The sequence below is a fragment of the Ascaphus truei genome, chromosome 2 (assembly GCF_040206685.1).
Source record: "Ascaphus truei isolate aAscTru1 chromosome 2, aAscTru1.hap1, whole genome shotgun sequence".
Taxonomy (NCBI): Eukaryota; Metazoa; Chordata; class Amphibia; order Anura; family Ascaphidae; genus Ascaphus; species Ascaphus truei.
Genome location: NC_134484.1, coordinates 81,363,143 through 81,388,043, shown reverse-complemented (window position 1 = coordinate 81,388,043; position 24,901 = coordinate 81,363,143). Strand labels below are relative to the sequence as shown.

Sequence of the window (24,901 nt, the reverse complement as noted above, 5' to 3'; positions counted from 1 at the left end):
GCGTCATTCCAATGCTTCAAATTTTTCATCTTCCAATAGTTTCTTTATTTTTTGTAGCTCATGCAGCTTTTCTTTCTTTTCATTGACGTGGTCAGTCAAATCAGAATTTTCTTCTTTCAGCTTGTATTTTCTCTTTTTACAGTCTCTGTAAGATTCAGGGCCTCTTTATAGTCCTCCTTCCATTTACACACTTCTGAGTTGAGACTCCTAGTCTCCTGGCATGAGACATCTATCTTTAGGTTGAGTGTGTGAAGCTCCTTCTGAGAGACTTTAAGATCCATACTAAGACTGTAGACAGCTTTTTGAGAGATGTCCAGCTCCTCAGCGAGACTGTGAAGTTCCATTTTAGAGACTTCTAGTTCAGTGCGGCAACTGCTGATCTCTTGGTGTGAGGCATCCAGTGCTACACGGAGAGTATCATTCTGCGATATGTCCACCTCTGTTGACCTGGTGTGAGGCATTCAGCTCTATGTGGAGAGTTTGAACCTCATTCTGAGAGACTTCCATCTCTCTATGGCAATTGTGAACCTCTTGCTGAGAGAGGCTGATCTCTTTCAGTGCCTCCTCATACTTCTGTTTCAGATTAGCAATCATTCTAACAGATTGGCACTGCTTTTCATCCATGGTGGTAATAGTAGCATTTGCAGTATCTTGATCTGTTCGTAGATCCTCCAATTCGGACCCGGATTCAAAGAACATTGCGAGAACAGTCTCTGTAGCTCAGTGTTATCTTCTCTCTAAAGTTTCAATTGTTCACGGAGCAGATAATAGTCATGCCTGGCATTTAGCAGGGCATCTTCAGGGCTGATCAAGGAATCGTGACTCATTGGTTCTGGCTCCGCTTCCCTGATACAGTTTAAGGGTTTCTCACTATTAGCACTGGACAGACACTTCTTTGGGGTACATGACTTCTGCCTTGGGCCCTCTGGATATTTGGTCATCCGCAGGACGAATTCTCCATTTCCTCTAGGCTGCAGGGTATCTCGGCCCCCCTTTTCCTCCGTGGGATTTTCGGATGTGTCTGATCCTTCCATGGTAATTGAAGAACCTCTTTTCTTTTTCTGCCTTTTTGCTTTGGACGACTCCGTTCCATCAGGGGTACTGGGTTTGAAACTTCAGCAGTTTCACAGCATCCACCATGCTTTTCTTGCAATTGCATTAGCTGGCAGGAATTTTTGGGATCATAGAGATCTGTTTGTCCAGTGCATACTGAATTTAGGCACCTCCACCATCCTGAGCGGTGTTTTGTGGGTGCATCTTGTTTTAGGTTCCCCATAAGAGATATCTTCATCCTTGTCCTCATAGGACCGGAAGGACAACTCTTCCGTGGGGTAGGGTTCATTACAGGAGCTCTGCATCTTGTCCTCCATTTTTGTGAAATCAAGTGTATTTTTCTTCCTGACCTCGGGAAGCGCTATTGCAGCTGTTTTCACTGTATTAATTAGCATCCCATCTGGTAGTCCTACAGATGGGCAGACTTTGCTTGCAGAGTTTTTAGCTCTCACAGGCGTCTCTGTAGACTTTTTCTTCTTCTTTACTTTGGTATGTTTTGAAACAAACAGCCATACTGTACACACATTCTTTCTCATCAGTGATACTGGATGTGCCCTTGCCAAGTAAACTTCTGTATCTTCCTTTTGACCACAGCGCATTGTTTGCTGCTGCAGTTCCTTGACTCTGAAAAAAATATTCCTCTGGATCCGCATAGGGATCATTCTCGTCATCCGAATAATGCCTGAAGCGACACTGCTCTGTGTGACTGGGCTCTTTACACCACCATTTTCTTCCCCATTCTTGTAGAGTCTGTATTTGACTTCAGCTGGGTGGCCATTTCAAAATCCCATGGCTTTTTTTTTTCCTTTCACAAGTGGTGGGGTAGACTCTGGTCACAGCATCAGTCCCTTGCGTGGGTCACCTTCTGTCGCAGTCCTCCCAGTCAAACTGTGGCATTGTGGCCTTCTCCAGTACAGTGTATTTTTCCTGCCTGGATGTGTAGCTCTTTAATTCTGGTCATTTCTGCAAGCGTTTTGTTGCTCAGATTGTTGCAGGAACTTATGCAGGCAAAAGCACAACATTTTTCACAGGCAATCTCCGGGGCCCCTTTATCTCCGGGGCCCCTTTGAACTTCAAGGGCCACCTCCCTCCCCATTTCTGACATTAGATGTAAGAGATGTGTGCAGAGGTATGAAATGGAGACCATTTTTAAGGTGAAATTAAAATAAGGCTGTATTGCCAGTTCCTTTAAATAATACAGCAAACAAAAATATACATAAAACAATAAACACCTATCCCTGTTTAAGGGATAACTTACATCCCCAGTCCCTCTCTCCAAGGCTGGGGGGGAAAGCCCCTTACCTACTTATCAAACCAAAGTCTCAGTGGTACCTTAACGCAGGTGGCCCTTCAGGTCAGGGGTGATCAGGTAGTTGTTTGCTAGAAGGTCCAGGCATAGAGGTCTGGTCCTCTTTTGTCTTGCCCTCAGAACACAGCCCTCATTTTCCTTATGCCAGCTCCCTTGTGAGCTAAGGAATCTCGTTCCTGTTTCTCAGCGCAGGCTTTTTCTAACAGTCCTAATCAGCCAGGTGGGCCTGGTTGATTGTCTACAGTATGTGCAATTAACCAGCACACAGATGGATTTAGAGGCAGTTTCTCTCCAACAGTGATAAGTCCCTGTTAAAGGCAGATTCACCCATCTCTACTGATTGCTGTTGTATATATACTTTATGCTGCATATACTTTATTTCTTAGTTTACACGCGCAAAGGCATTGATACGTCCCCGGTAGACTATATCAGTATTTTTCCTGTTAGTTGATATTTATGAGATTTTAGTCTATTAAAAAAATGGCTTTTACAAGTTTTAATTACTGTATTTAACTATTATACATAAAATTACAGACGTCTGCGACTCATTCAGTATGTAAGTGCAGGCTTTCAACATAAACACCTAAAATATTTTTGCAATTAATGTCTGTGTATTTGCCAGAATTTATTTTCTGTTTATGATGTATGTTACAAATTCATAATGAAAAATGCTAATTTTGTTGATTTACTCATTGTAATATCAGTACTATATACAGGGGCCCCCAGCACACAATATAAGAAGAAAACCAGACACAACTGTCAATGAAAAAAGGCAAGGACGTATTGAAAAATAGCAACTAAAACATCAACCACAATACAGGGTCTGGAGAGTACCTCTCATAGAGAATAAACAACAAACAGGGAGAGGAGGGTTGGAGGGGAAACAAGGGGAAATGAAACACTAAAAAACAACAAGCGGAGGGAAAACAATGTACAATACACGTAAAGACCGAGGTGATAAAAATGTAGGGGGACGATGATTCGGAGCCACAAATGCCCCTTAATGATGCCCGTTCCCACAGACTGAAACAGCCTATGGTACTTCCCTAATTTACACACCTCCAACCAAACACCTCTCAACAAAGTAAGTGTTGATTAATGAACCCAATAGACCGGATCTAAGTAATCACAGCCTGTCCTATGGATGTAGGTACATGGGCTGGTCCCTGAAGCACCCACAAGCTAAGTGGGACTCAAGCCTACCTGGGGCCTAAGGGGGCAAACTTGGCTTAGTCTCATGGCCACTGACTCCTGAGACACTACCTACTTGTTGCTGCTCCCTCACCCGACTAAGCGCGCGGTCCCAGCGCGCCAAAAATTATCTGTCTGCACAGGGGATATCTGCAGCCTTATTGGCTAATGCGCACCAGCTGGTCCTGCAGCCCCAGTGGCTGCTGGGGGTTGTAGTTCCCCTGCGGAGTTCCATGCAATGCCCGCCGCTTGTGCTATTCAATGTGCATTCCCAAATGGCCGCCGCAACTTGCTTCTGCGCATGCGCCGATCTCAAGCATGCACACTGATTCCCAACATGGCGGCGCCCCCGCAAAGGGAGTCGTCGTGGCCATCTGGCGACCCGTTCAACCCTGCTACCCCCTGCGCAGTTCCCTGCATCACCGGGCATCTGCACCCGCAAGCCTCCGTCGTGAGGTAAGAGTGCTCATGCATTCAGACAAATGTTTTAATCAGTGAAAGCAGCTTTTTTTTTCATTTGACAAAATAGAAATTTCAGTACCTGAAGATACAATCTCCTTGGGTGTCAAAACAGTGAGGTATGAGATGTTCACCAGTAAGTAGAATACAATCACTGCAGACACTGCTGTTATGACACTGCGAGGGATGTTCTTACTTGGATTTTTCATCTCCTCTGAAACAAAAAAAGTAATCAATGAAATAATAAATAACTAATCTGGCAAAAACCTTTATCCATAATATCTTTGTTTTTAGTAATTGAAAAACATAGAAAAAGTCACCTGCAACCAAAAGTTTGAAGCCATTGCACTTGTGGCCGTGACTTTAGAATTAGTACAGTATGTGAAGAATCCAACAGTGTGTTGTGGTTTGGAACTGAAAATAATACTTTTATTATGGGCGGTCTACTGATGATATTACAGTATGTTCTGAAAATACTATCATAGCATGCACCACTGAACTGGAATAGAACTCCAGCTATTTCCATATATGGGTGATCTATAGTGACTTCTCTTTCATCGTTACAGTGTGCATTATGCAAGATGTCTAGTTATTATAAACGTAAAAAGGCATGGGAAGATTGGTTGACTCACACAGGGCAATTACTCAGTTTATATTATCAAGCTTCTATCTATTTGTGTGTGCTTTTACACATTTTGGCACAGCGGTACATAGCCATCTATAATGATAACACTTCAGCATTCTCTGGCAGGCTGGGAATCCCATGATTAATTTTCCCCTCCAAACCTGGACTGGATAGGGAATAGCTGTGAATGTATAGTAACAAGTGTCTATACAATAAAAAAAAAGTCTGCAAGTGTTACTATATCATCAACTGTCTAGGGGTCATCTTTGACTCTGATCTCTCCTACATTCCTCACATTTAGTCCCTCACGAAGTCCTGCCGTCTCCACCTCAGAAATATTTTCAAGTGTAGCCCTGGTAAGAAGTTGGGCTATATGTCTTTCCTCCTACTGATATAAGCCCTGGTAAGGGCAGACTGCCAGTAGTTATCATGGGTTTCCCCCACCTCAAGCACTGCCCTGAGTGGTGGAGGTAGGTCACCTGACCCTGCGTGGAAGGCAGAGACACAGGGGCGGTGCCTGCCAAAGTCATAAAGAGCAGTGCATCCCTATTTAGTGACACAGACAGAGTTCCTGTTAAGAGTGTCTGACTGTACTGTTAGCACAGTGTGTGTAGCTAGAGCTAGGTTCCTGAGGAGTAGGGCCTAGTGAGTTATAAGTGGACCAATTCCTCTCACCCTGTTTAGGGGGTAAGGGAAGAGTTAGCCCCACCCTGGGTGCCCTTGGCCTGGGGTGGGGGCAGGGAACAAAGATACCATCCTGAGGGAGAGCAGTTTGGAGGAGAGAGATAAGCTATACCTGACTGTGATCCTGCTGCTATATCTGCTGTGCTGTGTGAATAAAGAGCTGCTGCTACTTTTAAGAAAAGACTGTGTGTGACTGAAATCTCTCGTCCCTGAGTGAGGGACTCTCTGGAAGGATTTCACCCCACGTTCCTGGGGCTTACCAGAGATAGAGTTGTTGCACCATTAAATGAGATGGAGGCATTCACCCCAGTAACATGGTCCTGTTATCCCCCATACCATTGCGGGAGACTCAGGCCCTCCTGTTGCCAGCAGGTATGCACCACCCATATACACGTAGCCAGACCTTAGTACAGAGGAGGGGGCCCGATCTGCGATTGGCCCAGGGAAGAGGGGCTACACAGGCTACGCCCTTTTCTCACTCATGATGCAACTAAAATCATAATTCACTGAAACATCCTATCCCACTTTAACTACTGCAACCTTCTCCTACAGTTAACATTCCCTTTAACCACCTATCCTAACTCCAGTCCATTCAAAATGCTGCTGCCAGACTCATCTATCACTCACCTCTACACTTCTGCTGCTCCACTGCGCAAATCCCTACGCTCGCTTCCCATATCTTCCAGAATCAAATTTATAACATTAGCTCTGACTTGCAAAGCTCTCAACGATGTTTTCCGCCCCTCAACCCTCATCCCCAAATATACAACTAAATGCCCCCTATGCTCTGCTTACGACACCCGTCTTTCCTGCTTCCTTATTTTCACATTTCACTCTGGCCTACAAGACTTCTCCTATGCTGCCCCCTCTCTCTACCATGTACCATCAGACTCTCTTCCAGCTTCCAATAATTTTAAAACTCGCTGAAAACTCACCTTTTCAAGGAAGTCTAACTAGCACACCTATAACACCCTCCCCGCCAGTCCAATTGATACCAGCTGTGTGGATATACCAAACTCCACCCTTTGTAACACCCCCAACTGCCACACACCCAAACCTTATTGGGACCAGCTATGTGGCTAGACCATACCCCATGCTGAGGCGTACTCTGTACCCCAATGAGCAACCACTTTACCTTATGTTTCAACATTGTCTCTCATTCGCTTTAGATTGTAAGCTCTCTCGAGCAGGGCCCTCATTACCTTTTTCTATCTGTTTGTGCATGCTTGTCCATATTTGTATGTAACTGTTTGTTATTATCAAATCCCTGTACCTCCAATGTACTGCGATGCGGAATATGTTGGTACTTTACAAATAAACGATAATAATAATAATCATTATTATAATAATATGGAAACCATCAGAACATTGGTGGTTTAATTGCATGTCTCTAACATACCCCTCTGTTGCAAGTAGCATCTAAAATATCCAATAACGTTACGTGTGGTTATCAATCCTATCCTCAGGGAACTCCAATAAGTCCATGGCCATTATTCTTTAAACTGTGATAGTGCAAACCCCGCTTTTCATTGGGGCTTTCCGTGCGATAGCTCAGATCTGGAGCTAATCATAGTTTATAATATATGGTATATATGGTATATATGGTATATATGGTCCCATGTGTTCAGGATAACTAACCAATATTCCACCCATACTGTATGTAAACAAAATTAATTCCCATTGGTTTGCTGGTTCATTGACTGTTGTCTTCTCAGTTTCCCAGAGGATGGAGGACGCATGTCTATATAAATCCTCCAGATAAATGACTAAATTGATGCTTATTTGCTGCCTCGATGTCAGTAAATGAACCAAGCTGAGTAGCTGAGTATAAGCTCAAGGAAACGGCACAAGGAACAATGTTATAATAACTGGTGCATCATTGGCATTACTATACAATCAACTGCTACAGAAAAGCCCAAACTGGTGGAGGGAGAGAGAACTGGAGAACACAGCAAGGGTACTGTACAGTATATCGACAGGCTAACCAGGTAGTCAAAAAGAGGCAAATATATTACCTCTGTATCATAGCCTGGACTGGAAGTATGATCAGTTGTCTCTTGGAGTTATCGGTGTGGAGTCGTGCTGCTCCCTGTGTAACACCGTCTCTCTCTCGGTTTGGCGTGACGCTGTAGTAAGCATGCTGTGCAGGTAAATCAGTATTGCCTGTGTGCATCGCTCCAATCATGGACAGGCATATAGAGAAGAAACAAAAGATTGGTGGGACAGCGGATCCTTAAAAAAAATTTTAAACTCACCAGATATACGAAAATACATTTTTTATTAAATTACATAATAAAAAACATAGAACTAAATATACAAGGGACAAAACAACTCCTCCCACGTGTTTCTCACCGAATTGGTGCTTTCTCTAGGACTCTTTGAGAAAGCGCCAATTCGGTGCGAAACACGTGGGATGAGATTTTTTTTGTCCCTTGTGTATCTTGTTCTATGTTTTTTATTATGAAATGTAAATTAAAAAAAGTATTTTTTGTATATCTGGTTAGTTCCAACATTTTTTTCATGGGTCCGCTGACCCACCAATCCTTTGTTTCTTCTATCAACAATGTCAGTGTCAGAGACTAAGTAAAATCTTTAAATATAGTTGTTATTTCCAATCGGCTCCATAAATATAGGATATCTTAACTGCAAACCTTCATAAACTTATCTGATTCACACAGTAAATAAGCTCATTTAAATTTTTTAAAAGTCTACAGTCTATCACCTTAATATTAAAAAAATAGTTAAAAAGTTAAAAAGGATAAATTGTGATCAACATTGCTGGAAATTAATAAATGAATCTGTGGGCAACAACAGCTTAATTGGAAACAAACAAAGTAGTACAGTATGTGAATAAGACCACTGGAATCAGTGTACTGTACATTACCGACATTTGCCAGAATTTGGATGATTCCACTTGTGTCTAATTATAGTCGTACAATGTTCTGCAAAACTAAACAATTATTTGCTTTTGTACTGTGTTATAAATTAATATATTTACAGACGGCAAGAAGCTACTCAATTAGAAAGCTAATCCCTACTCCACCTAGCGAACCAACAAAGCAAACAATTCTTGGAAGAATGCAATGAAAATACATATTTCACCCTAATATAGAATAATTTTATATCCTTAAAAACAAATTATATAAATAACAATATGGTAGGAGTTCAACCACACACACAAAGACCACTTGGGAATAAGGCACAAGTACCCTAAAATGAATTACAACAGCTTATAGAATGTAAATACATGAAACTCCATACAGAAACACATATTATGTTAAGAACACATATTATTCATGCACTCTTAAAATGCTGTTTAACAATACAGCATTGCTAAAACATATTAAAGGCTACAGTATAAAAAATATTTGTGCACATTATTAAAACACAGCACACACAATGCGTATTGTTTTAAATAGGCATCTTAAAATAAACAAGATCTATTTGCATCAAACCACAAGAAACCCTCTGCGCAGTTCTGGTCTTAATATATCCTTTCACTGTGTAACCCTCTAGCTACTACACATCTCACGTTGAGCAAACCTCTCAACAAGCTTAGAAACTGAAATATGGAGAAAAGAAAAGTATAATAGTAAAATATACCACATAAAAAGAAACTATCTAAACATACAATATAAAAAAACATTGAGGAGTTCATAGCAGAGATGATAGGCACTGGTGCTGGATGATGGTTCAGGCAGTATCTGACTTGTAGGGACATCCAACAGCTATACACAGTCCTCGTGGTTCGCCCAAAGAACAGGAAGTATGGCAGAAATGGCTTGACCAATCCCTATGTGTTTCGCACTTGTTTCATCAGGGGTTGAGCTAAAGGGATGTCTTCCAACGAATATTCATCCCAAGGGGAGTACAAAGGACTCGGGTCATCCCTTAAGGTTGGAGGAAAGGAGATTTCACTAGCAACAAAGGAAAGGGTTCTTTACAGTAAGGGCAGTTAACATTTGGAATTCATTACCCATGGAGATTGTGATTGATGGCAGATACAATCGTTTTGTTCAAAAAAAGGTTGGACATCTTTTTAGAAAGGATATATATAAAGGGAAATACCAAATAAGTAGACATGGGAAGGATGTTGATCCAGGGAGTAATCTGATTGCCAATTCTTGGAGTCAGGAAGGAATGTATTTTCCCCCTTATGAGGTATCATTGGATAATATGACACTGGGGGGTTTTGTTTGCCTTCCTCTGGATCAATAAGTAAGTATAGATATAGGATAAAGTATCTGGTCTAAATTTAGCATAGATTTAACTTGATGGATACATGTCTTTTTTTCAACCTCATCTACTATGTAACTATGTAACTAAATACTGTATACAGTATATCAAGCCCTTCACATTCATTGGCTAACATATTGATCAATCAAGTGATGCTCAGGGGTCTTTTATCTTGTCTCTCAGGGAGCTGGAATCCATGCAGGCTGGTATGGTGAGCAATAATAGAGGGCGACAGGAATTTTTAGATGGTTTATTTGCAGAGTAAACGTTCTTTAGACATCAACAGGACTGGTTTTCAATTACAGGGTAGCTTCTTATTACATCTTTCACATATGTGAACATACATCCTCCACCATAATTAATCTGAGTAAGGGCCATATCTTTTTTTAAGCCTTCCACCATATTACTGGGAACAGAACTAGGGCCTTTCCTAAGCAATTCCCCAGCAACACCTCCAGGTTCCCCTTGAGGAGAACCTGTAACAAGGAGTCCACACTCTGCTGTGGTAGTGACCGGTTCCAAAGAATATATCTATAGGCCTCTTACTATGGGATGCTTCCCTGTCTTAGAAAACAAGAAAGATGGAACTTACCTTGAACTACAGAACTATTAGCCCTTGAAATCCCCATCACGTGGGTCCTCTAAGACCTGAGGTGCAATGTTCCTTCCCTAACTTATCTACCCCAAGTGTTATCACTATGCTTACTATGCTTATGTTCCCTGTAACTGGTCAGAATAAAGCAAAACTCAGCCTATGCTGAACCACCCTCATCAGGTGGCCCTTCCAGCACACACTGGAAACAGGGAGTGGCAAAGCACCAGTCTATGTGACTTGCAACATCAAACTAGCAACATTATACTTGGGGCCTGTAGATGGATTTAACCCCTTAACTCCCTGTAGGAACCAGAATACTGTTGACTTTGTTTCAGAGCTCTTTGATGTTCTAGCTGGACAAGTGATTGATCATAGCCCTTATTAATAAATCTAACAGATTGAGACACCATCTATATCCTGAGTTTGGAGATGTCAGAACAATTTCTGACTAACCTAAAAAAAATGTCCATAAGAGACCTTATTGATTCAAATGTTGCTATGATAGTCTGATGTCGGAAGGAAATTACATTAAAATATGTATAAGTCTGGAGAGTTCCTTCAACAATATATATTTTTAAATCCAAAAGGCTAATTGAATCAACAATATTTGTGCATGTAAATTTCTAATTATTCTAATTAGAATTCAAAGAATCCACAAATTTTAATAGAGATGGTTCAACACCCTGCCAGATAAATCATCAATGTATCTCCTCCAGAGGAAAAACTGTGGCAGACATACATTAACAGTCCGACCAAATCTCTCCTAAAAAAACAAACCACATTTACAAAATGAGTGTCAAAATGAATGCCCATGGCAGTGCCACAAATTTGTAAATAAAATTATTGATCAAATAAAAAATAATTGTGTTGCAATATACTGTAGTGCCGACGGTTATTCTAACACCGCACCAGTGGCAATCGCCAAAAAGACCCAGGTACATGCTGGGTACATGATGGGTCTAGTTTAAGGTAAGTTTAAGGCATTTCTGCATTGACTAATGGCCCATCAGATTAACAGCGGGGGTCCCTGGCAGTCTGAATGGGACTGCCAGGGACCCCAGCTGTGTTAATCCGATGGGTCATTAGTCAATGCAGAAAAACCTTAAACTTGCCTTAAACTAGCCAGGTTACACCCAGCATGTACCCAGCATGTAACTGGGCAAGCTTTAGAATACTCGTTGTCTCGTCTGTAAAACGAATAATTTGCAAAATAAATTCATTCTGTACAGGGCAACGAACCATCCATATCCCAAAAATATCTTACTGCTTCAAGTCCATCTGATTGTTTAATTGAAGTATAGAGAAACTGAACATCCAAAGAAGCAAGCCTGTAACACTTACACCAAAACACAGATTTCAATACTTTCAGTGTAGCTGTAGTGTTCCGTAAGTATGATGACAACATGACAACCACCTTCTGAAAATACAGTAGGTATCTACATAACAGGACAAGTTAGAAGTTAGTGAGTTAGTACAGGGATACCCCGGTTTAAGGACTCTCACTTTAAGTACACTCGCGAGTAAGAACATATCGCTCAATAGGCAAACGGCACCTCACGCATGTGCCTGTCAGAACGCCCTGAACAGCAATACCAGCTCCCTTCCTGTACTGAAGCTGTGCGCAAGCGGGGAGACTATAGAGCCTGTTACAAATGTGTTTATTACATCAGTTATGCACGTATATGACGATTGCAGTACAGTACATGCATCGATAAGTGGAAAAAAAGTAATGCTTCACTTTAAGTACATTTTCGCTTTACATACATGCTCCAGTCCCATTGTGTACGTTAATGTGGGGTATGCCTGTACTTATATTCTCAAAGAGAGCACTAATAGGAGAAGGAGCTACTGTAAGGTTGTTCTAGTAGAAGAAGGAGCTAGTAGGTTGTTTCTAAAAAAAATAATTTGAACACAAACTTCCTAATACATTTCTGTAAGTCTGCATAGGTATGAAAACTAACCGTATAGCTGGTAGGAGAAAAAGACAGTCCCCTCTTAAAAACATTAGCTTGATCCCAGTTCAATACAAATGAAGATTGGAATTTTTTTTCTAAGGACTTCAACACGAAATCAAAATGTAACCTTATATACAAGGAAACTAAGTGATCAAATTGAACGGAGCACTCAAGGATATTCTTATGCATAAAAATGATTTATTATGGACTCAAAACGTAAATTTACTTGTTGTGTCCATAATAAATAATTTTTATATATCAGAATATACTTGAGTGCTCCGTTCTATGGAATTTCTTAGTTTATTTGTCTATAAGGTTACATTTTGCGTTCATGCTATGTTTGAATCTCAGGCAGCACCAGGGCAATTGCTTCTTTGTTTCTTAATAACTGTAGGGATAGGGACACACATTATATACAGGTGCAACTGCTGGTTCTCGTCTGCTTGCCATGCGGCATCCTAATCTGCACCCTCCATGTCGTGAAAATTGTTTAATTTTCACGTGAGTTAGCTGTAATTTTACCGTAATCTGAAAAAGTGCAGAAATTGAAATTTAGTGTTGTCTGTTATACCTGCCAGAAAATCAAGTCGGCGATCAGGAGTTATTGTGTCTTAGAAATCTAATTGCATTGCAACCTATCACTTATTCCCTTTCATGTTCGCACTGTCTTCATGGCTTCCCACTCCGATCACTGCAGACATTGCTGTATCAGGGTATCCAGGGTTCAGATGTACAGAGGCGACACACTTTATTCTAACTCGGCTAGTTCCGCAAATTTCAGAATATCCTGGTGATGTTCGGTTTTGTATCGTTTTCGCCCGGAGTGTATTGCGTTATTTTCCCGGCTGTGATTTAAGCATTTTATTCCCGCTGGCTGCAATACTGCAATGCCGTGTAAAAACACATGGGGGCGTTTGCGAGCTGTTGTGTTTGAAGCCATCCCCTATAACCCCTAACATACAGTACTGTACACATACAGTACTGTATATGCACATCAATGATACTGTATATGCACATTTATTTATACTGTACATGTGCAGAAGGTCTCCGGAGCAGAACCGCGTTGGTTTCAGGTCCGGGGAACCCTGCTTCCCGAGATACAGACCCCTTTATGAGGTGCCGGTATCACTCTGCATTTAAAGGTCCCGATCACGTGACCGCGGCCTGTAAACCAAGCAGAGGGATACCGGCACCCCCTAAAGGGGCCTGTATCTCGGGGAGAAGGGGGTCCCCGGACCTAAAACCAAAACGTTTCTGCTCCGGAGACCCTCTGCACATGTACAGTATAAATAAAACACATATATAAATAAACACTCGTTCCTTACCTTAGCGGCTATGTGCTATGGTAACGAAGCAGCATTTCTGTATTTTAATAATATTGTACAGTGAGCAGGGGGTTCCCTGAGCCACAAATTAATGCTCAGGGGACCCCCTGCTCCTGCACAATATTATTAAAAATACATAAATGCTGCTTCATTACCATAGCTGATAGCCGCTAAGGCAATGAAGGGGTTAACCCACCGTGCACGCTTTATTGTGGGTAGCGGGGGTGGGTGAAGGGGGTATTTGGCCCTGGGTGTGAGTTTAGGACTTGCGGGGGGGTTGCGGGTGCACTTATCCCCTTCACGACCGTAGCAGTTAATACCGCTACGGTCATGAAGGGGTTAACCCCTCCCACTACCCCCCCGCAAGCCCTAAACAACCACCATTGGGGCTAATACCCCCTTCACCCACCCCCGCTACCCACAATAAAAAAACCTCACACACAGCAGCCGCCCAAAAAATAAATAAATAAATCTAAATAAATAAATAAATAAATGAATATAAATAAATATATTTAAAATACATTTTTATTCATAGTGTACATGTGCAGGGGGTCTCCGGAGCTGAACCGCGTTGGTTTCAGGTCCGGGGACCCCCTGCTCCCCGAGATACAGCCCCCTTTATGAGGTGCCGGTATCCCTCTGCGTTTAAAGGTCCCGATCACGTGACCGCGGCCTGTAAACCAAGCAGAGGGATACCGGCACCCACTAAAGGGGCCTGCATCTCGGGAAGCAGGGGGTCCCCGGACCTAAAACCAAAAAGTTTCTGCTCCGGAGACCCTCTGCACATGTACAGTATAAATAAAACACATGTATAAATAAACACTCGTTCCTTACCTTAGCGGCTATGTGCTATGGTAACGAAGCAGCATTTCTGTATTTTAATAATATTGTACAGTGAGCAGGGGGTTCCCTGAGCCAGAAATTAATGCTCAGGGGACCCCCTGCTCCTGCACAATATTATTAAAAATACAGAAATGCTGCTTCATTACAATAGCTGATAGCCGCTAAGGCAATGAAGGGTTAAGGCAGAATAAACAATAAATACATTAAATACATATTTTTAATGTGTGTGTTAAACCTCTCTGCCTTCACTGTAATCTATGTAAAAAAAAAACTCCCCCTATTGTGTGTGTTAAACTTCCCTGCCTTCACTGTAATCTATGTAAAAAACCCTCCCCCTATTGTGTGTGTTAAACCTCCCTACCTTGACTGTAATCTATGTAAAAAAAACCTCCCCCTATTGTGTCTGCTAAGTTTCCCTGCTTTGACTAATCTTTGTAAGCCCCCCTTCCCCTATTGTGTCAGTTAAATCTCCATGCCTGTGTTTCTGTGAGTGCAGTGTACTGTATGTAAATGTGGGGAGGGGGATCCCGTGTAAATAACCACACCCACACCCACTACCCACTACCCACCTGCACATGGCCCCTCCGCTGCTGCAAACAAACCTGGCCTATACATTCAATACATACACCCCCCCCCCAACATCTACAGTACAATAATGTGCAAAATAACTATTATCCAGATATGGATAATAGATTAATTGCCCATTATTAAAAACATTAACTAGCATATTCAAATAAATAAAGTACTACTGACCTCATCAATACGAAGTGTCCGTCGCCTGCAACATCCTTGTATTGCCCACAAAATGCATAGCCAATACAAAGCCAATACAATGCAATTACATTCAGATATCAATTAACCCTTTAAACACTTTATCAGATAATAACCGCAAAGGTAATTAAGGGGTTAAGCCACACTGGCCCGATACCCACCATTCACCCATGAATTTGTACAGTGGCTTCATCATGCAACTATATACAGTATGTTGATGAAGCCACTGAATATGCTAGTTAATGTTTTTAATAATGGGCAATTAATCTATTATCCATATCTGGATAATAGTTATTTTGCACATTATTGTACTGTAGGTGTTGGGGGGGGGGGGGTGTATGTATTGAATGTATAGGCCAGGTTTATTTTTTTTACATTCAGGGTTGGTTCCGTGGTTCTGCGTGGGACCTCTGGAGACCACCTGCGGGTCTCCTCGGGTATCCCACGGGTATCAGGCTGGTGGTTCCATGGTTGACACATGCGGGGATGAAGCGGTGGCCTCACATCTGTGGGGGCTCCGCCGACCCGTAGTCTGCGGGGATGAAGCTGTGTGGTCCCACTTCTGTGGGGGCACCGCCGACCCGTAGGTGCGGGGATGATGATGTGTGGTCCCACTTCTGTGGGGGCACCGTGGACCCATAGTGAGCACTCATGAGTTCCCCAGACCCCCGTGGGAACCACCCGAGGCCCCGCAGACACCTGTGGGTCTGACCCGGGGCTCCCAGACATCCGCGGGCCTACCGTGGGGACCCAATTGTGGCCCACGGTGTCCCAAGGAGACCACCTGGGGGCCATGGTGCTGGCGGGATCCACCAGCAGGCCTCCAGAACCTGTTTAAAAAGGGCTGCTGGTACCCTGTAGGTCTGTCCAGGTGCCCCGCCAGCCCACCGGGGACTCGCGTGGGGCTGCATTATGAACCCTGTATGTAAAAGAATAAATCATGTATTTATGGGGGGGCACAGGGGGTGGGTAATGTATTTAATAAATAGAATGATGTTTATTGTGGGTCACTGTATTGTTTTTATTGTGGGTACTGGGGGTGGGGGGGGTGTTTCCCCAACGGTATGTGGGTAGGCCTCCCTTGTGGGTACTGGGTGAGGGTGGTTAGGGCTCACGGTGGTGGGTTAGTGTGGGAGGGTATGTAGGCATCCCGAGTGGTGGGTGAGGGTGGGTTAACCCCTTAATGACTGTAGCGGTTAATAACCGCTATGGTGATTAATGGGTTAGGGGACATTACTTTGTATGTTTTAATTTTTGTCTCTGTTTTGCAGCAGCGGAGGGGCCATGTGCAGGTGGGTAGTGGGTAGTGGATGTGGGTGTGGTTATTTACACGGGATCCCCCTGCCCACATTTACATACAGTACACTGCACTCACAGAAACACAGGCAGGGAGATTTAACTGACACAATAGGGGGAGGGGGGCTTACACAGATTAGTCAAAGCAGGGAAGTTTAGCAGACACAATAGGGGGAGGGTTTTTTACATAGATTACAGTGAAGGCAGGCAGGTTTAACACACACAATAGGGGGAGGGTTTTTTACATAGATTACAGTGAAGGCAGGGAAGTTTAACACACACAATGGGGGGAGGTTTTTTTTTACATAGATTACAGTGAAGGCAGGGAGGTTTAACACACACATTAAAAATATGTATTTAATGTATTTATTGTTTATTCTGCCTTAACCCTTCATTGCATTAAATCCTGAACCATTATCAATTTACACATCAGCTGCGCATCAGCTGGGCATGACCCCTGGCTTGGAACGCGGCATGCTCCAGATGAACAGTGTCGCATTCCAGGAACCAGCCAGGGACAAACCGGTGATTTGTTAGAATAAAGTCTGTCGCAGCAGTACACTCGGTGCTGGAATACGTCCACAGGGTAGTAGGATCACGGATGTGGATAACAGGATAGACAGGCGGTTCGGTGGAACAAACTAGCACCAAACTGCTGGCTCAGGGATAAGGACACACAATGTAAGCCACAGGTCCACGGCGCTACCAGGCAATACATTGATGTCACTGAGTTGTGCCACACTAGGCGACCAACTCGCGCTGGCTCAGCAAAGTATCGCAAGCTTACCGGACAAGCTTCTAGCAGTGTAAGAGGATTCAAGCAATTTGCCAACTCCTTCATGTTTCGTTGAGCTGGTCAACTTTTTCAGGGATAGTTATTGAACTGGTTTGTAAGGTATTTAAACCCCAGGTCATTTTGCGATTGGCTGTTCAGTGGGTCTTAATTAGCCATTCTCAACTTCAAGACAACAAACACACAGATGTATACATAATTAACTAGTGTTACATACAGTTACAATTTAATAGCAAAGCATTTAATACTAATTGAAACCAAATACAATATCAAAAATTTGCATCACAACTTTTCTTTAAACAAGTTGCTGAAATAAAAGAAACATAATGTTAGCAACAAAAAAGTATTTGTGCAAAGATGGCATAGTGACTTACAGTAGATAGTGAGACACGACTAATTTACAAAAAGTAACAGTGATTGGAGATTCATAATAATTAAAATATAAATAATATTATCAGGTCAGTACCAAAAGGACACAAGATTAATAATATCATTACAATTATTAAATAACATATAAAACACATTTCTATTTCTACAAAAATGTATATTTTATATTATTATTTTTTTATTATATATTATAACATTTTGTAAAAAAGTAATTACATTAAGCAATGAATTCACAATTAAATGGTTAATATTTATTTTTTAATAGAGTTCTTCATTCTTCATTCAGGCCCCAAGGGGCCAAAATCTTCATCTGGTATATCCAAAATGTTTCCTGTTTAGAGAGGGATTTTAATCTATCCCTCCTCTTCTACTCGGTGTACTACCTGAATCCCTTTATATTTCATTAAACTAGGGTCACTATGATGATACATTTTAAAGTGACGTGTACACCGGAGCAGAACCATTCCTATAGGACAGCCGGGTAGGAGCCGGCTGTCCAATAGGAATGGTCCTGCACCAGTCACATGGTTCCTTGGCTCACACTGGTATCGGCTGTGTGCTGTATTCCTGCTGCTCCCGACGGCTGTACACAGACTTCTGTTGCTACCACCGCCACGGGACCTCTGCTGCTGTTCCCAGATGTCGCCGCGTTCTTCCTCCCCCTGCAGGTAAGTGCCGTCCGGGTAACCGGTTGCCCGTCCGGGTAGAATGATTGATTTTGCCCCGGCACCCATTACACGGTTTTCTTAAAAATTAGGACCTGGTACAATACTACTCCCAAACAAAGATTTTTTTTTACAAATACCTTCAAGACATACTGTATGTTCTTCAGGCTCTCCATGCTGGGAACAGAGACCCACATGTGTTTCAGAAATTATTTTACAAAACTAATTTCCCCACTGAGTTACTATCCAAACAATATCTTTAACTGAACCAGGCAGGTGCCCCCAGCAAGTTGCTTTTTGTAATAACCCCTTTATGTGGTAAGGTTCTTAGACTGACTGGAAATAAACCTGGACTATCCAACCCTTGGGATTCTAGCTTTGCTCTACTCATTAGATCCATTCAGGATATACCCAAACCTTCAGAATTTTTTTTTTCCTACAGTATACAAACAGTGGTTTGTTGTTCATTTGCTGCAGCCTGGAAATACCCAGAATTTCTATCTCGCTCCCAAATTATTCAAAGGTTTTGTGAAATTGCAAGAATTGAAAAGTTGACAGCCTCACTAAATACATTCCTATTCGAAATAGCAAGAGCTCTTGGTTAAATGGTGTGGAACATCCACCCCCACTGTACACTTAGAGTTGTATAATCCTTGACATGTATATATATATATATATATACACATACACATATATGTGTGTGTGTGTGTGTGTGTGTGTGTGTGTGTGTGTGTGTGTGTGTGTGTGTGTGTGTGTGTGTGTGTGTGTGTGTGTGTGTGTGTGTGTGTGTGTGTGTGTGTGTGTGTGTGTGTGTGTGTGTGTGTGTAGCCAGGTCACCTGATGGCTACTATTCTGCCCTGTACTGGCAGTAAGCCCTGGCACAATCAGGTTGCCAGTAGTCAGCATGGAGTTTTCACGTCCTTGGTGCTGCACTTAAGTGTCAGTGGGAGGTGGTGACATCAGGCCTAAGCATGTCCAATCATGGGATAGACCTGGTGCCCTCCTCCTGCCTGTACTTAAAGGCAGTACTGCCCCAAATTTAACAGTGCCTCTACCTGCTTGAGAGGGGCAGGTCACACAGCAAAGAGCCTGATTAATGGGCCTACTCTGGTCCTCTTCCCTCCGGGGGAGAGTGAGTGTGTACCATACCTCTGCCCCTGACAGAGGGTCAGGGAAGAGCTGGGACTGCTGTGGGTGCCCTTGGCCTGCAGTGAAGGTCAAGGGACCATCGTTCAGTGATAGCTGAGAGACTGCTTCGGGCAGAAGTCTGCCTTGTTACTGTGCTGTACAGTGAGGACAATAAATCGTTCCCAGAAGCCTAGTCCTGTGTCCCAACTACCACCGGCGGATGACTCAGCCCTCCTGTTACCAGCAGGTATCATGCACCACACGACCAGTAATGGCCAAATCTCCCACGGGTGGGGGAAACACCGTTTTATATATATATATATATATATATATATATATATATATATAAACTACAGGCCAATCTCACTTCTCCCAATTCTATTCAAAGTCATGGAAAAATGTGTCCACTCCCAATTAAGCGATTACTATACCAAGACAAATTTCCCTAGCCAATTCCAATCTGGCTTTCGCCCCAAACACTCCACCGTAACTACCCTGCTAACGTTTGGAATGAAATCCAGTGTGGAATGGAACGGGGACAACTCACTGGTGCAGTATTCCTAGATTTTGCAAAGGCTTTTGATACTGTTGATCATGCTATCCTGCTTAACAAACTCCAGAGCTCTGGAATAGGGAAGCATGCTTTAAACTGGTTCCAGTCCTACCTATCAGGTAGATCCCAATATGTGTCCATCTCAGGCTCTAACTCCAACCCCCTGGATATCACCTGTGTTGTCCCGCAAGGCTCTGTTCTGGGGCCCCTACTCTTCTCAGTGTTCATCAATGATCTATCCACAGCTTGTAAGGAAGCCTCAATACACATGTATGCAGATGACACAATCCTATATGCACACAGCCATAGCCTCTTTGACCTTCAACACATACTTCAGTCAGACTTTTTGAGACTCGAAAACTGGATTTCCCAAAACAAACTGTTTTTAAACACTGACAAGACTGTAACAATGATATTTGGGACCAAGACTACATTTTTAAAGCGTCCATCGACTGAGCTCCAGATTAGAACCAACACTAACACCACCCTAACTCCTGTTACTAGTTTTAAATACCTGGGCATATGGTTTGACTCCCACTTAACATTCGGTATGCACATTGATACCCTGACAACCAAGACCTATGACAAACTAGGGGTACTTTACAGGAACAAATCCTCTCTAAGTCTCCTGGTCAGAAAGCGTATCGCACAGCAGATGCTAATGCCAATTATTGACTATGGAGACATAGTATATGGCTCGGCACCTCAAACCCACCTTAGCAAACTTGACACCCTCTACAACTCAATTTGTTGTTTTGTTCTCCAATGCAACTACAACACACATCACTGCAAAATGCTCAAAGAACTAGATTGGTCATCACTCGAGTCTAGGCGCTAAGTTCACCTTTCCTGTCTTGCCTTTAAATTCTTTATGGGCAAGCTACCCAGCTGTCTGAACAAGCTTCTCACCCCTACCACATTCAGCACTTATCATCCGAGATCTGACTCCAAAAGACTGTTCATGGTCCCAAGGCTCAACAAAGTATCCGGCCGTTCCTCCTTCTCTTACCGTGCACCCCAAAACTGGAACAACCTACCGGAGACTCTCACATCCACCACCAGTTTAAGTTCTTTCAAATCTAAGGCTGTCTCAAATTTTAATCTGGTCTGTAACTGTTTCATACGCCCATAATATATATTTTCTTTAACTGTGCATGCAATGTCTTGCATATAATATATACCCTGTTCATTTATGTAACTGTATTTGTAACCATGTACAGTATTATTTGTCTTATCTATGTGCCCAGGACATACTTGAAAACGAGAGGTAACTCTCAATGTATTACTTCCTGGTAAAATATTTTATAAATAAATAATATATGACACAAACAGCAAAGATTTCCTCAAAAAGAGTACACAGGTATTCAATAATTATGAGCATAATTTTATTAATGAAACCATTAAAATTGTAATGAAAATGGTAAAATGGAGGGGGTCACCATTCATAACAACATAGTGATGGACCAACACAAGCTACTGCACCGACACACTTTATTCGAGCAAATACCCAATATGTACCTGGCAGATACCTGGAATGCGCCGCTCCTCACCTCTGACAAGCCCCGTTGCGTTTGCCTTCCCAGCCTGGGTTCATGCCTGGCTGACGGGCGGCTGATCTGTTAAATGATAATGATTAGGATTTAATAGGCTGCAATGCTTCGCGTGTCTACCAGATGGCATAAATTCATGAATTGTAATGCAGTATATATATATATACTGTGCAGTATTGCAGCCAGCGGGAATAAAATGCTTCAATCCCTGCCTGGAAAATACCTCAATGCACTCGGGCAGAAAACAGTCACAAACCTCAATACACCCGGGTATACCCGAATTCATGGGACTAGCCGAGCTCGAATAAAGTGTGTCGCCACTGTATGGGACTGAATACACAATTCTATTTTTGTTCGACAATGAACAAAATGTATGAACTAAGGCAGCACATAGCAGAAAAGTGATAATGAATAGGAAATTCACAAACCTATAAGGTCTAGTAGCCTCAAAACAAATGCAGTAATTGCATCCCAAACCATTAGAGCATATAATAACAGGCTAACAAACACATGCGGAAATCAGTGGGACCAAAATCATAGATCCCAATACAACACAAGTGTAGTTAAGATATAAACACTAGGGCACAGCTCTAATGAATCCTAAACACTAATAGCTGCAGTGTGTATAAATAAGCCTGTAGACTTTCTAGTCATATATATTGTTCTAAAAAGTAGAAGATACGAATCCTAGAGCTCACAGCTCATGACAAGAGGAGAAAAGAAAAAATATACAGTCCATGATACTTCACCAATGTAGGCATACGTGTGTCAAAAAGTAAAGTCCATGACTTAAAGAGAAGGGGTCCCCCACCAACTCCCACTCCAAGGACTAAAAAGTCTACAGGCTTTTTTAAAAATTGCCGGCCCATTTAAATCGCCGTTTTTGTGAGCGTTGCTATCACGGTATTCAGAAAGCGTCAATTACCTGTGATAGCAAAATTCACAAAACGGGCGAGTTGCTGGCGGCGTGAAGATCGACCCTCTGAAAAGGCCTTACCTGGCGATTCCTTTCTGCTACAGTGAGAGTTGCTCAGAGAGAGCCGCCTCTCCCAGTGCAAATCTTGCCCGAAATTTATGCTTTGCAATATACATTTTATTACTAGTGTAGATGAGCAAGGGGTCTCCGGAGCATAACCAAATTGATTTCAGGTCCTTGGACCCCCTGCTTCCTGAGATACAGGCCCCGTTATAGGGTGCCGGTATCTCCTACTGTATGCATTTGATTCCCACGATCACGTGACGTGGGACGTTTACATGCATAAGATATACCAGCACCCCATGACGAGGGCTGTATCTCGGGAAGCAGGGGATCCCTGAGGGTGAAATCAAAGTGGCTCAGCTCAGGAGACCCCAAGCTCCCACACACTAGTAATAAAAATTACAATAAAGCAGCTTCATTACCTTAGTGGATATCTGCTAAGGCAATGAATGGGCTAAACACCAGTGCCATGTTTATTTTGGGTAGCGGGGGTGGGTGAAGGGGTTATTTGGCCCTTGGTGGGTGCTTAGGCCTTGTGGGGGGCTTGCAGGTGGACTGAACCCCTTCATTACCTTAACGGTTAATACCGCTAAGGTAATGAAGGGAAGTAACCCCTCCCTCTACCCACCCGATAGACCTAAACACCCATCCTTGGAGCTACAACCCCCCTCACACACCCCCGCTACCCACAATAAAATAAAATACACACAACAACCCTACTAGCCACCTCCTAGGACTCCAATAAACATTACAATATGTAATAAACAACAATACACAACCCACCCATCCCCTGTGCCCCCACATGAAACAATTATTTATTTTTTTACACACAGGATTAATACCACAGGCCGACGGGGGTCCCTGAGTGGTCCCGACACGTGTACGCAGGCCCCACAGTGCACCCCGGGGGGTACCCACAGTGTCTGGGGGCCCTCGGGTTGTCCCCGCTAGGCTCCATGGGCCTCCAGGTGTTCCCCGCGGGTGTCCGGTTCCCACTGAGGCCTGGGGATATAGTTCTCACAATCTGATTGGCTGAACCACCATGTTCATCAATGATCTGCCTACAGCTTATAAGGGAGCTTCAATACACATGTATGTAGATGACATAATCTTATATGCACACAGCCATAGCCTCTCCGACCTTGAACACATGCTTCAATCTGACTTTTTTAGACTTAAAAATTGGATTTTCCAAAACAAACTATTTTTAAACACTGACAAAACTGTAACAATGGTATTTTGGACCAAGGCTAAATTTTTTAAACTTCCAATGACTGAGCTCCCGATCAGAACTAACGCTAAAACCACCCTAACTCCTGTTACTAGTTTTAAATACTTGGGCATATGGACTGACTCCCATTTAACATTCAGGATGCACATTGATACCCTGACATGAAAAACATATGCCAAACTAGGTGTACTTTATAGGAACAAATCCTCCCTACGTCTGCTGGTCAGAAAGCATATCGCACAGCAGATACTAATGCCAATAATTGACTATGGGGACATAGTATACGGCACGGCACCCCAAACCCACCTTAGCAAACTTGACACCCTCTACAATTCAATATGCCGCTTTGTCCTCCAATGCAACTACAAAACACATCACTGCGAAATGCTCAAAGAACTAGATTGGTCATCACTTGAGTCTAGGCGCAAAGTTCACCTTTCCTGTCTTGCCTTCAAATACTTTCTGGGCAAACTACCCGTCTATCTGAACAAGCTCCTCACTCCAAGGTAGAAGAAAAAAACTGAGAGCACAGCAAAAAGTGAGGAACTGGAGACCAATAAAAAATAACAAAAATAATTTTATTGAATCATAACCTAATTAAAAAGAGAAACCTCTAAGCTCCTCACCCCTACCACATGCAGCACTTATCATCTGAGATCTGAATTCAAAAGACTGTTCATGGTCCCAAGGTTCAGGAAAGTATCCGGCCGCTCCTCCTTCTCTTACCGTGCCCCCCAAAACTGGAACAATCTACCGGAAACTCTCACAGCCTCCACCAGTCTACGTTCTTTCAAAACCAAAGCTGTCTCACATTTTAACCTGGTCTGTAACTGCTACATACGTCTATAATAAATATTATCTCTAACTGTGCATGCAATGTCTTGTATATAATTATACCCTGTTCACTTATGTAACTATATTTGTAACCATGTATTATTTGTCATCTTAACTCTGTGCCCAGGACATACTTGAAAACGAGCGGTAATTCTCAATGTATTCTTCCTGTTAAAACATTTTATAAATAAATAAATGTGACTGTGGCCATGTGGATTTGGTGATGTCATGTTAAAGGGAAAGGAAGCACAGCCATTCTCATTGGCTGGCTTCACTTCCTTTACATGATGTCACTCTCCCCCCCCCCCCATAAAAAGAAAAAGGCACATGATTGTCACAGCCAATCAGAGCTGTGAGAACCATTTTCCAATCAAATATGATGTCAGAGACCATATTAAGGCCGTGACGCCTCATTTGAGCCCAAGAAGATGACGAGACA

The 24,901-nt window shown here is 42.7% G+C and overlaps 1 protein-coding gene across 2 annotated transcripts in view; it reads right to left on the bottom strand.

The window, feature by feature from the left end:
* LOC142482172 (solute carrier family 7 member 13-like) overlaps positions 1 to 24,901 on the bottom strand; it is a 125,702-nt gene that overhangs the window by 15,501 nt on the left and 85,300 nt on the right. For both annotated transcript variants that reach the window (XM_075583008.1, XM_075583009.1), the window contains exon 2: positions 4,095 to 4,226. In XM_075583008.1, coding sequence (XP_075439123.1) covers positions 4,095 to 4,226 — 132 coding nt within the window. The remainder of the gene's footprint in view (positions 1 to 4,094; positions 4,227 to 24,901) is intronic.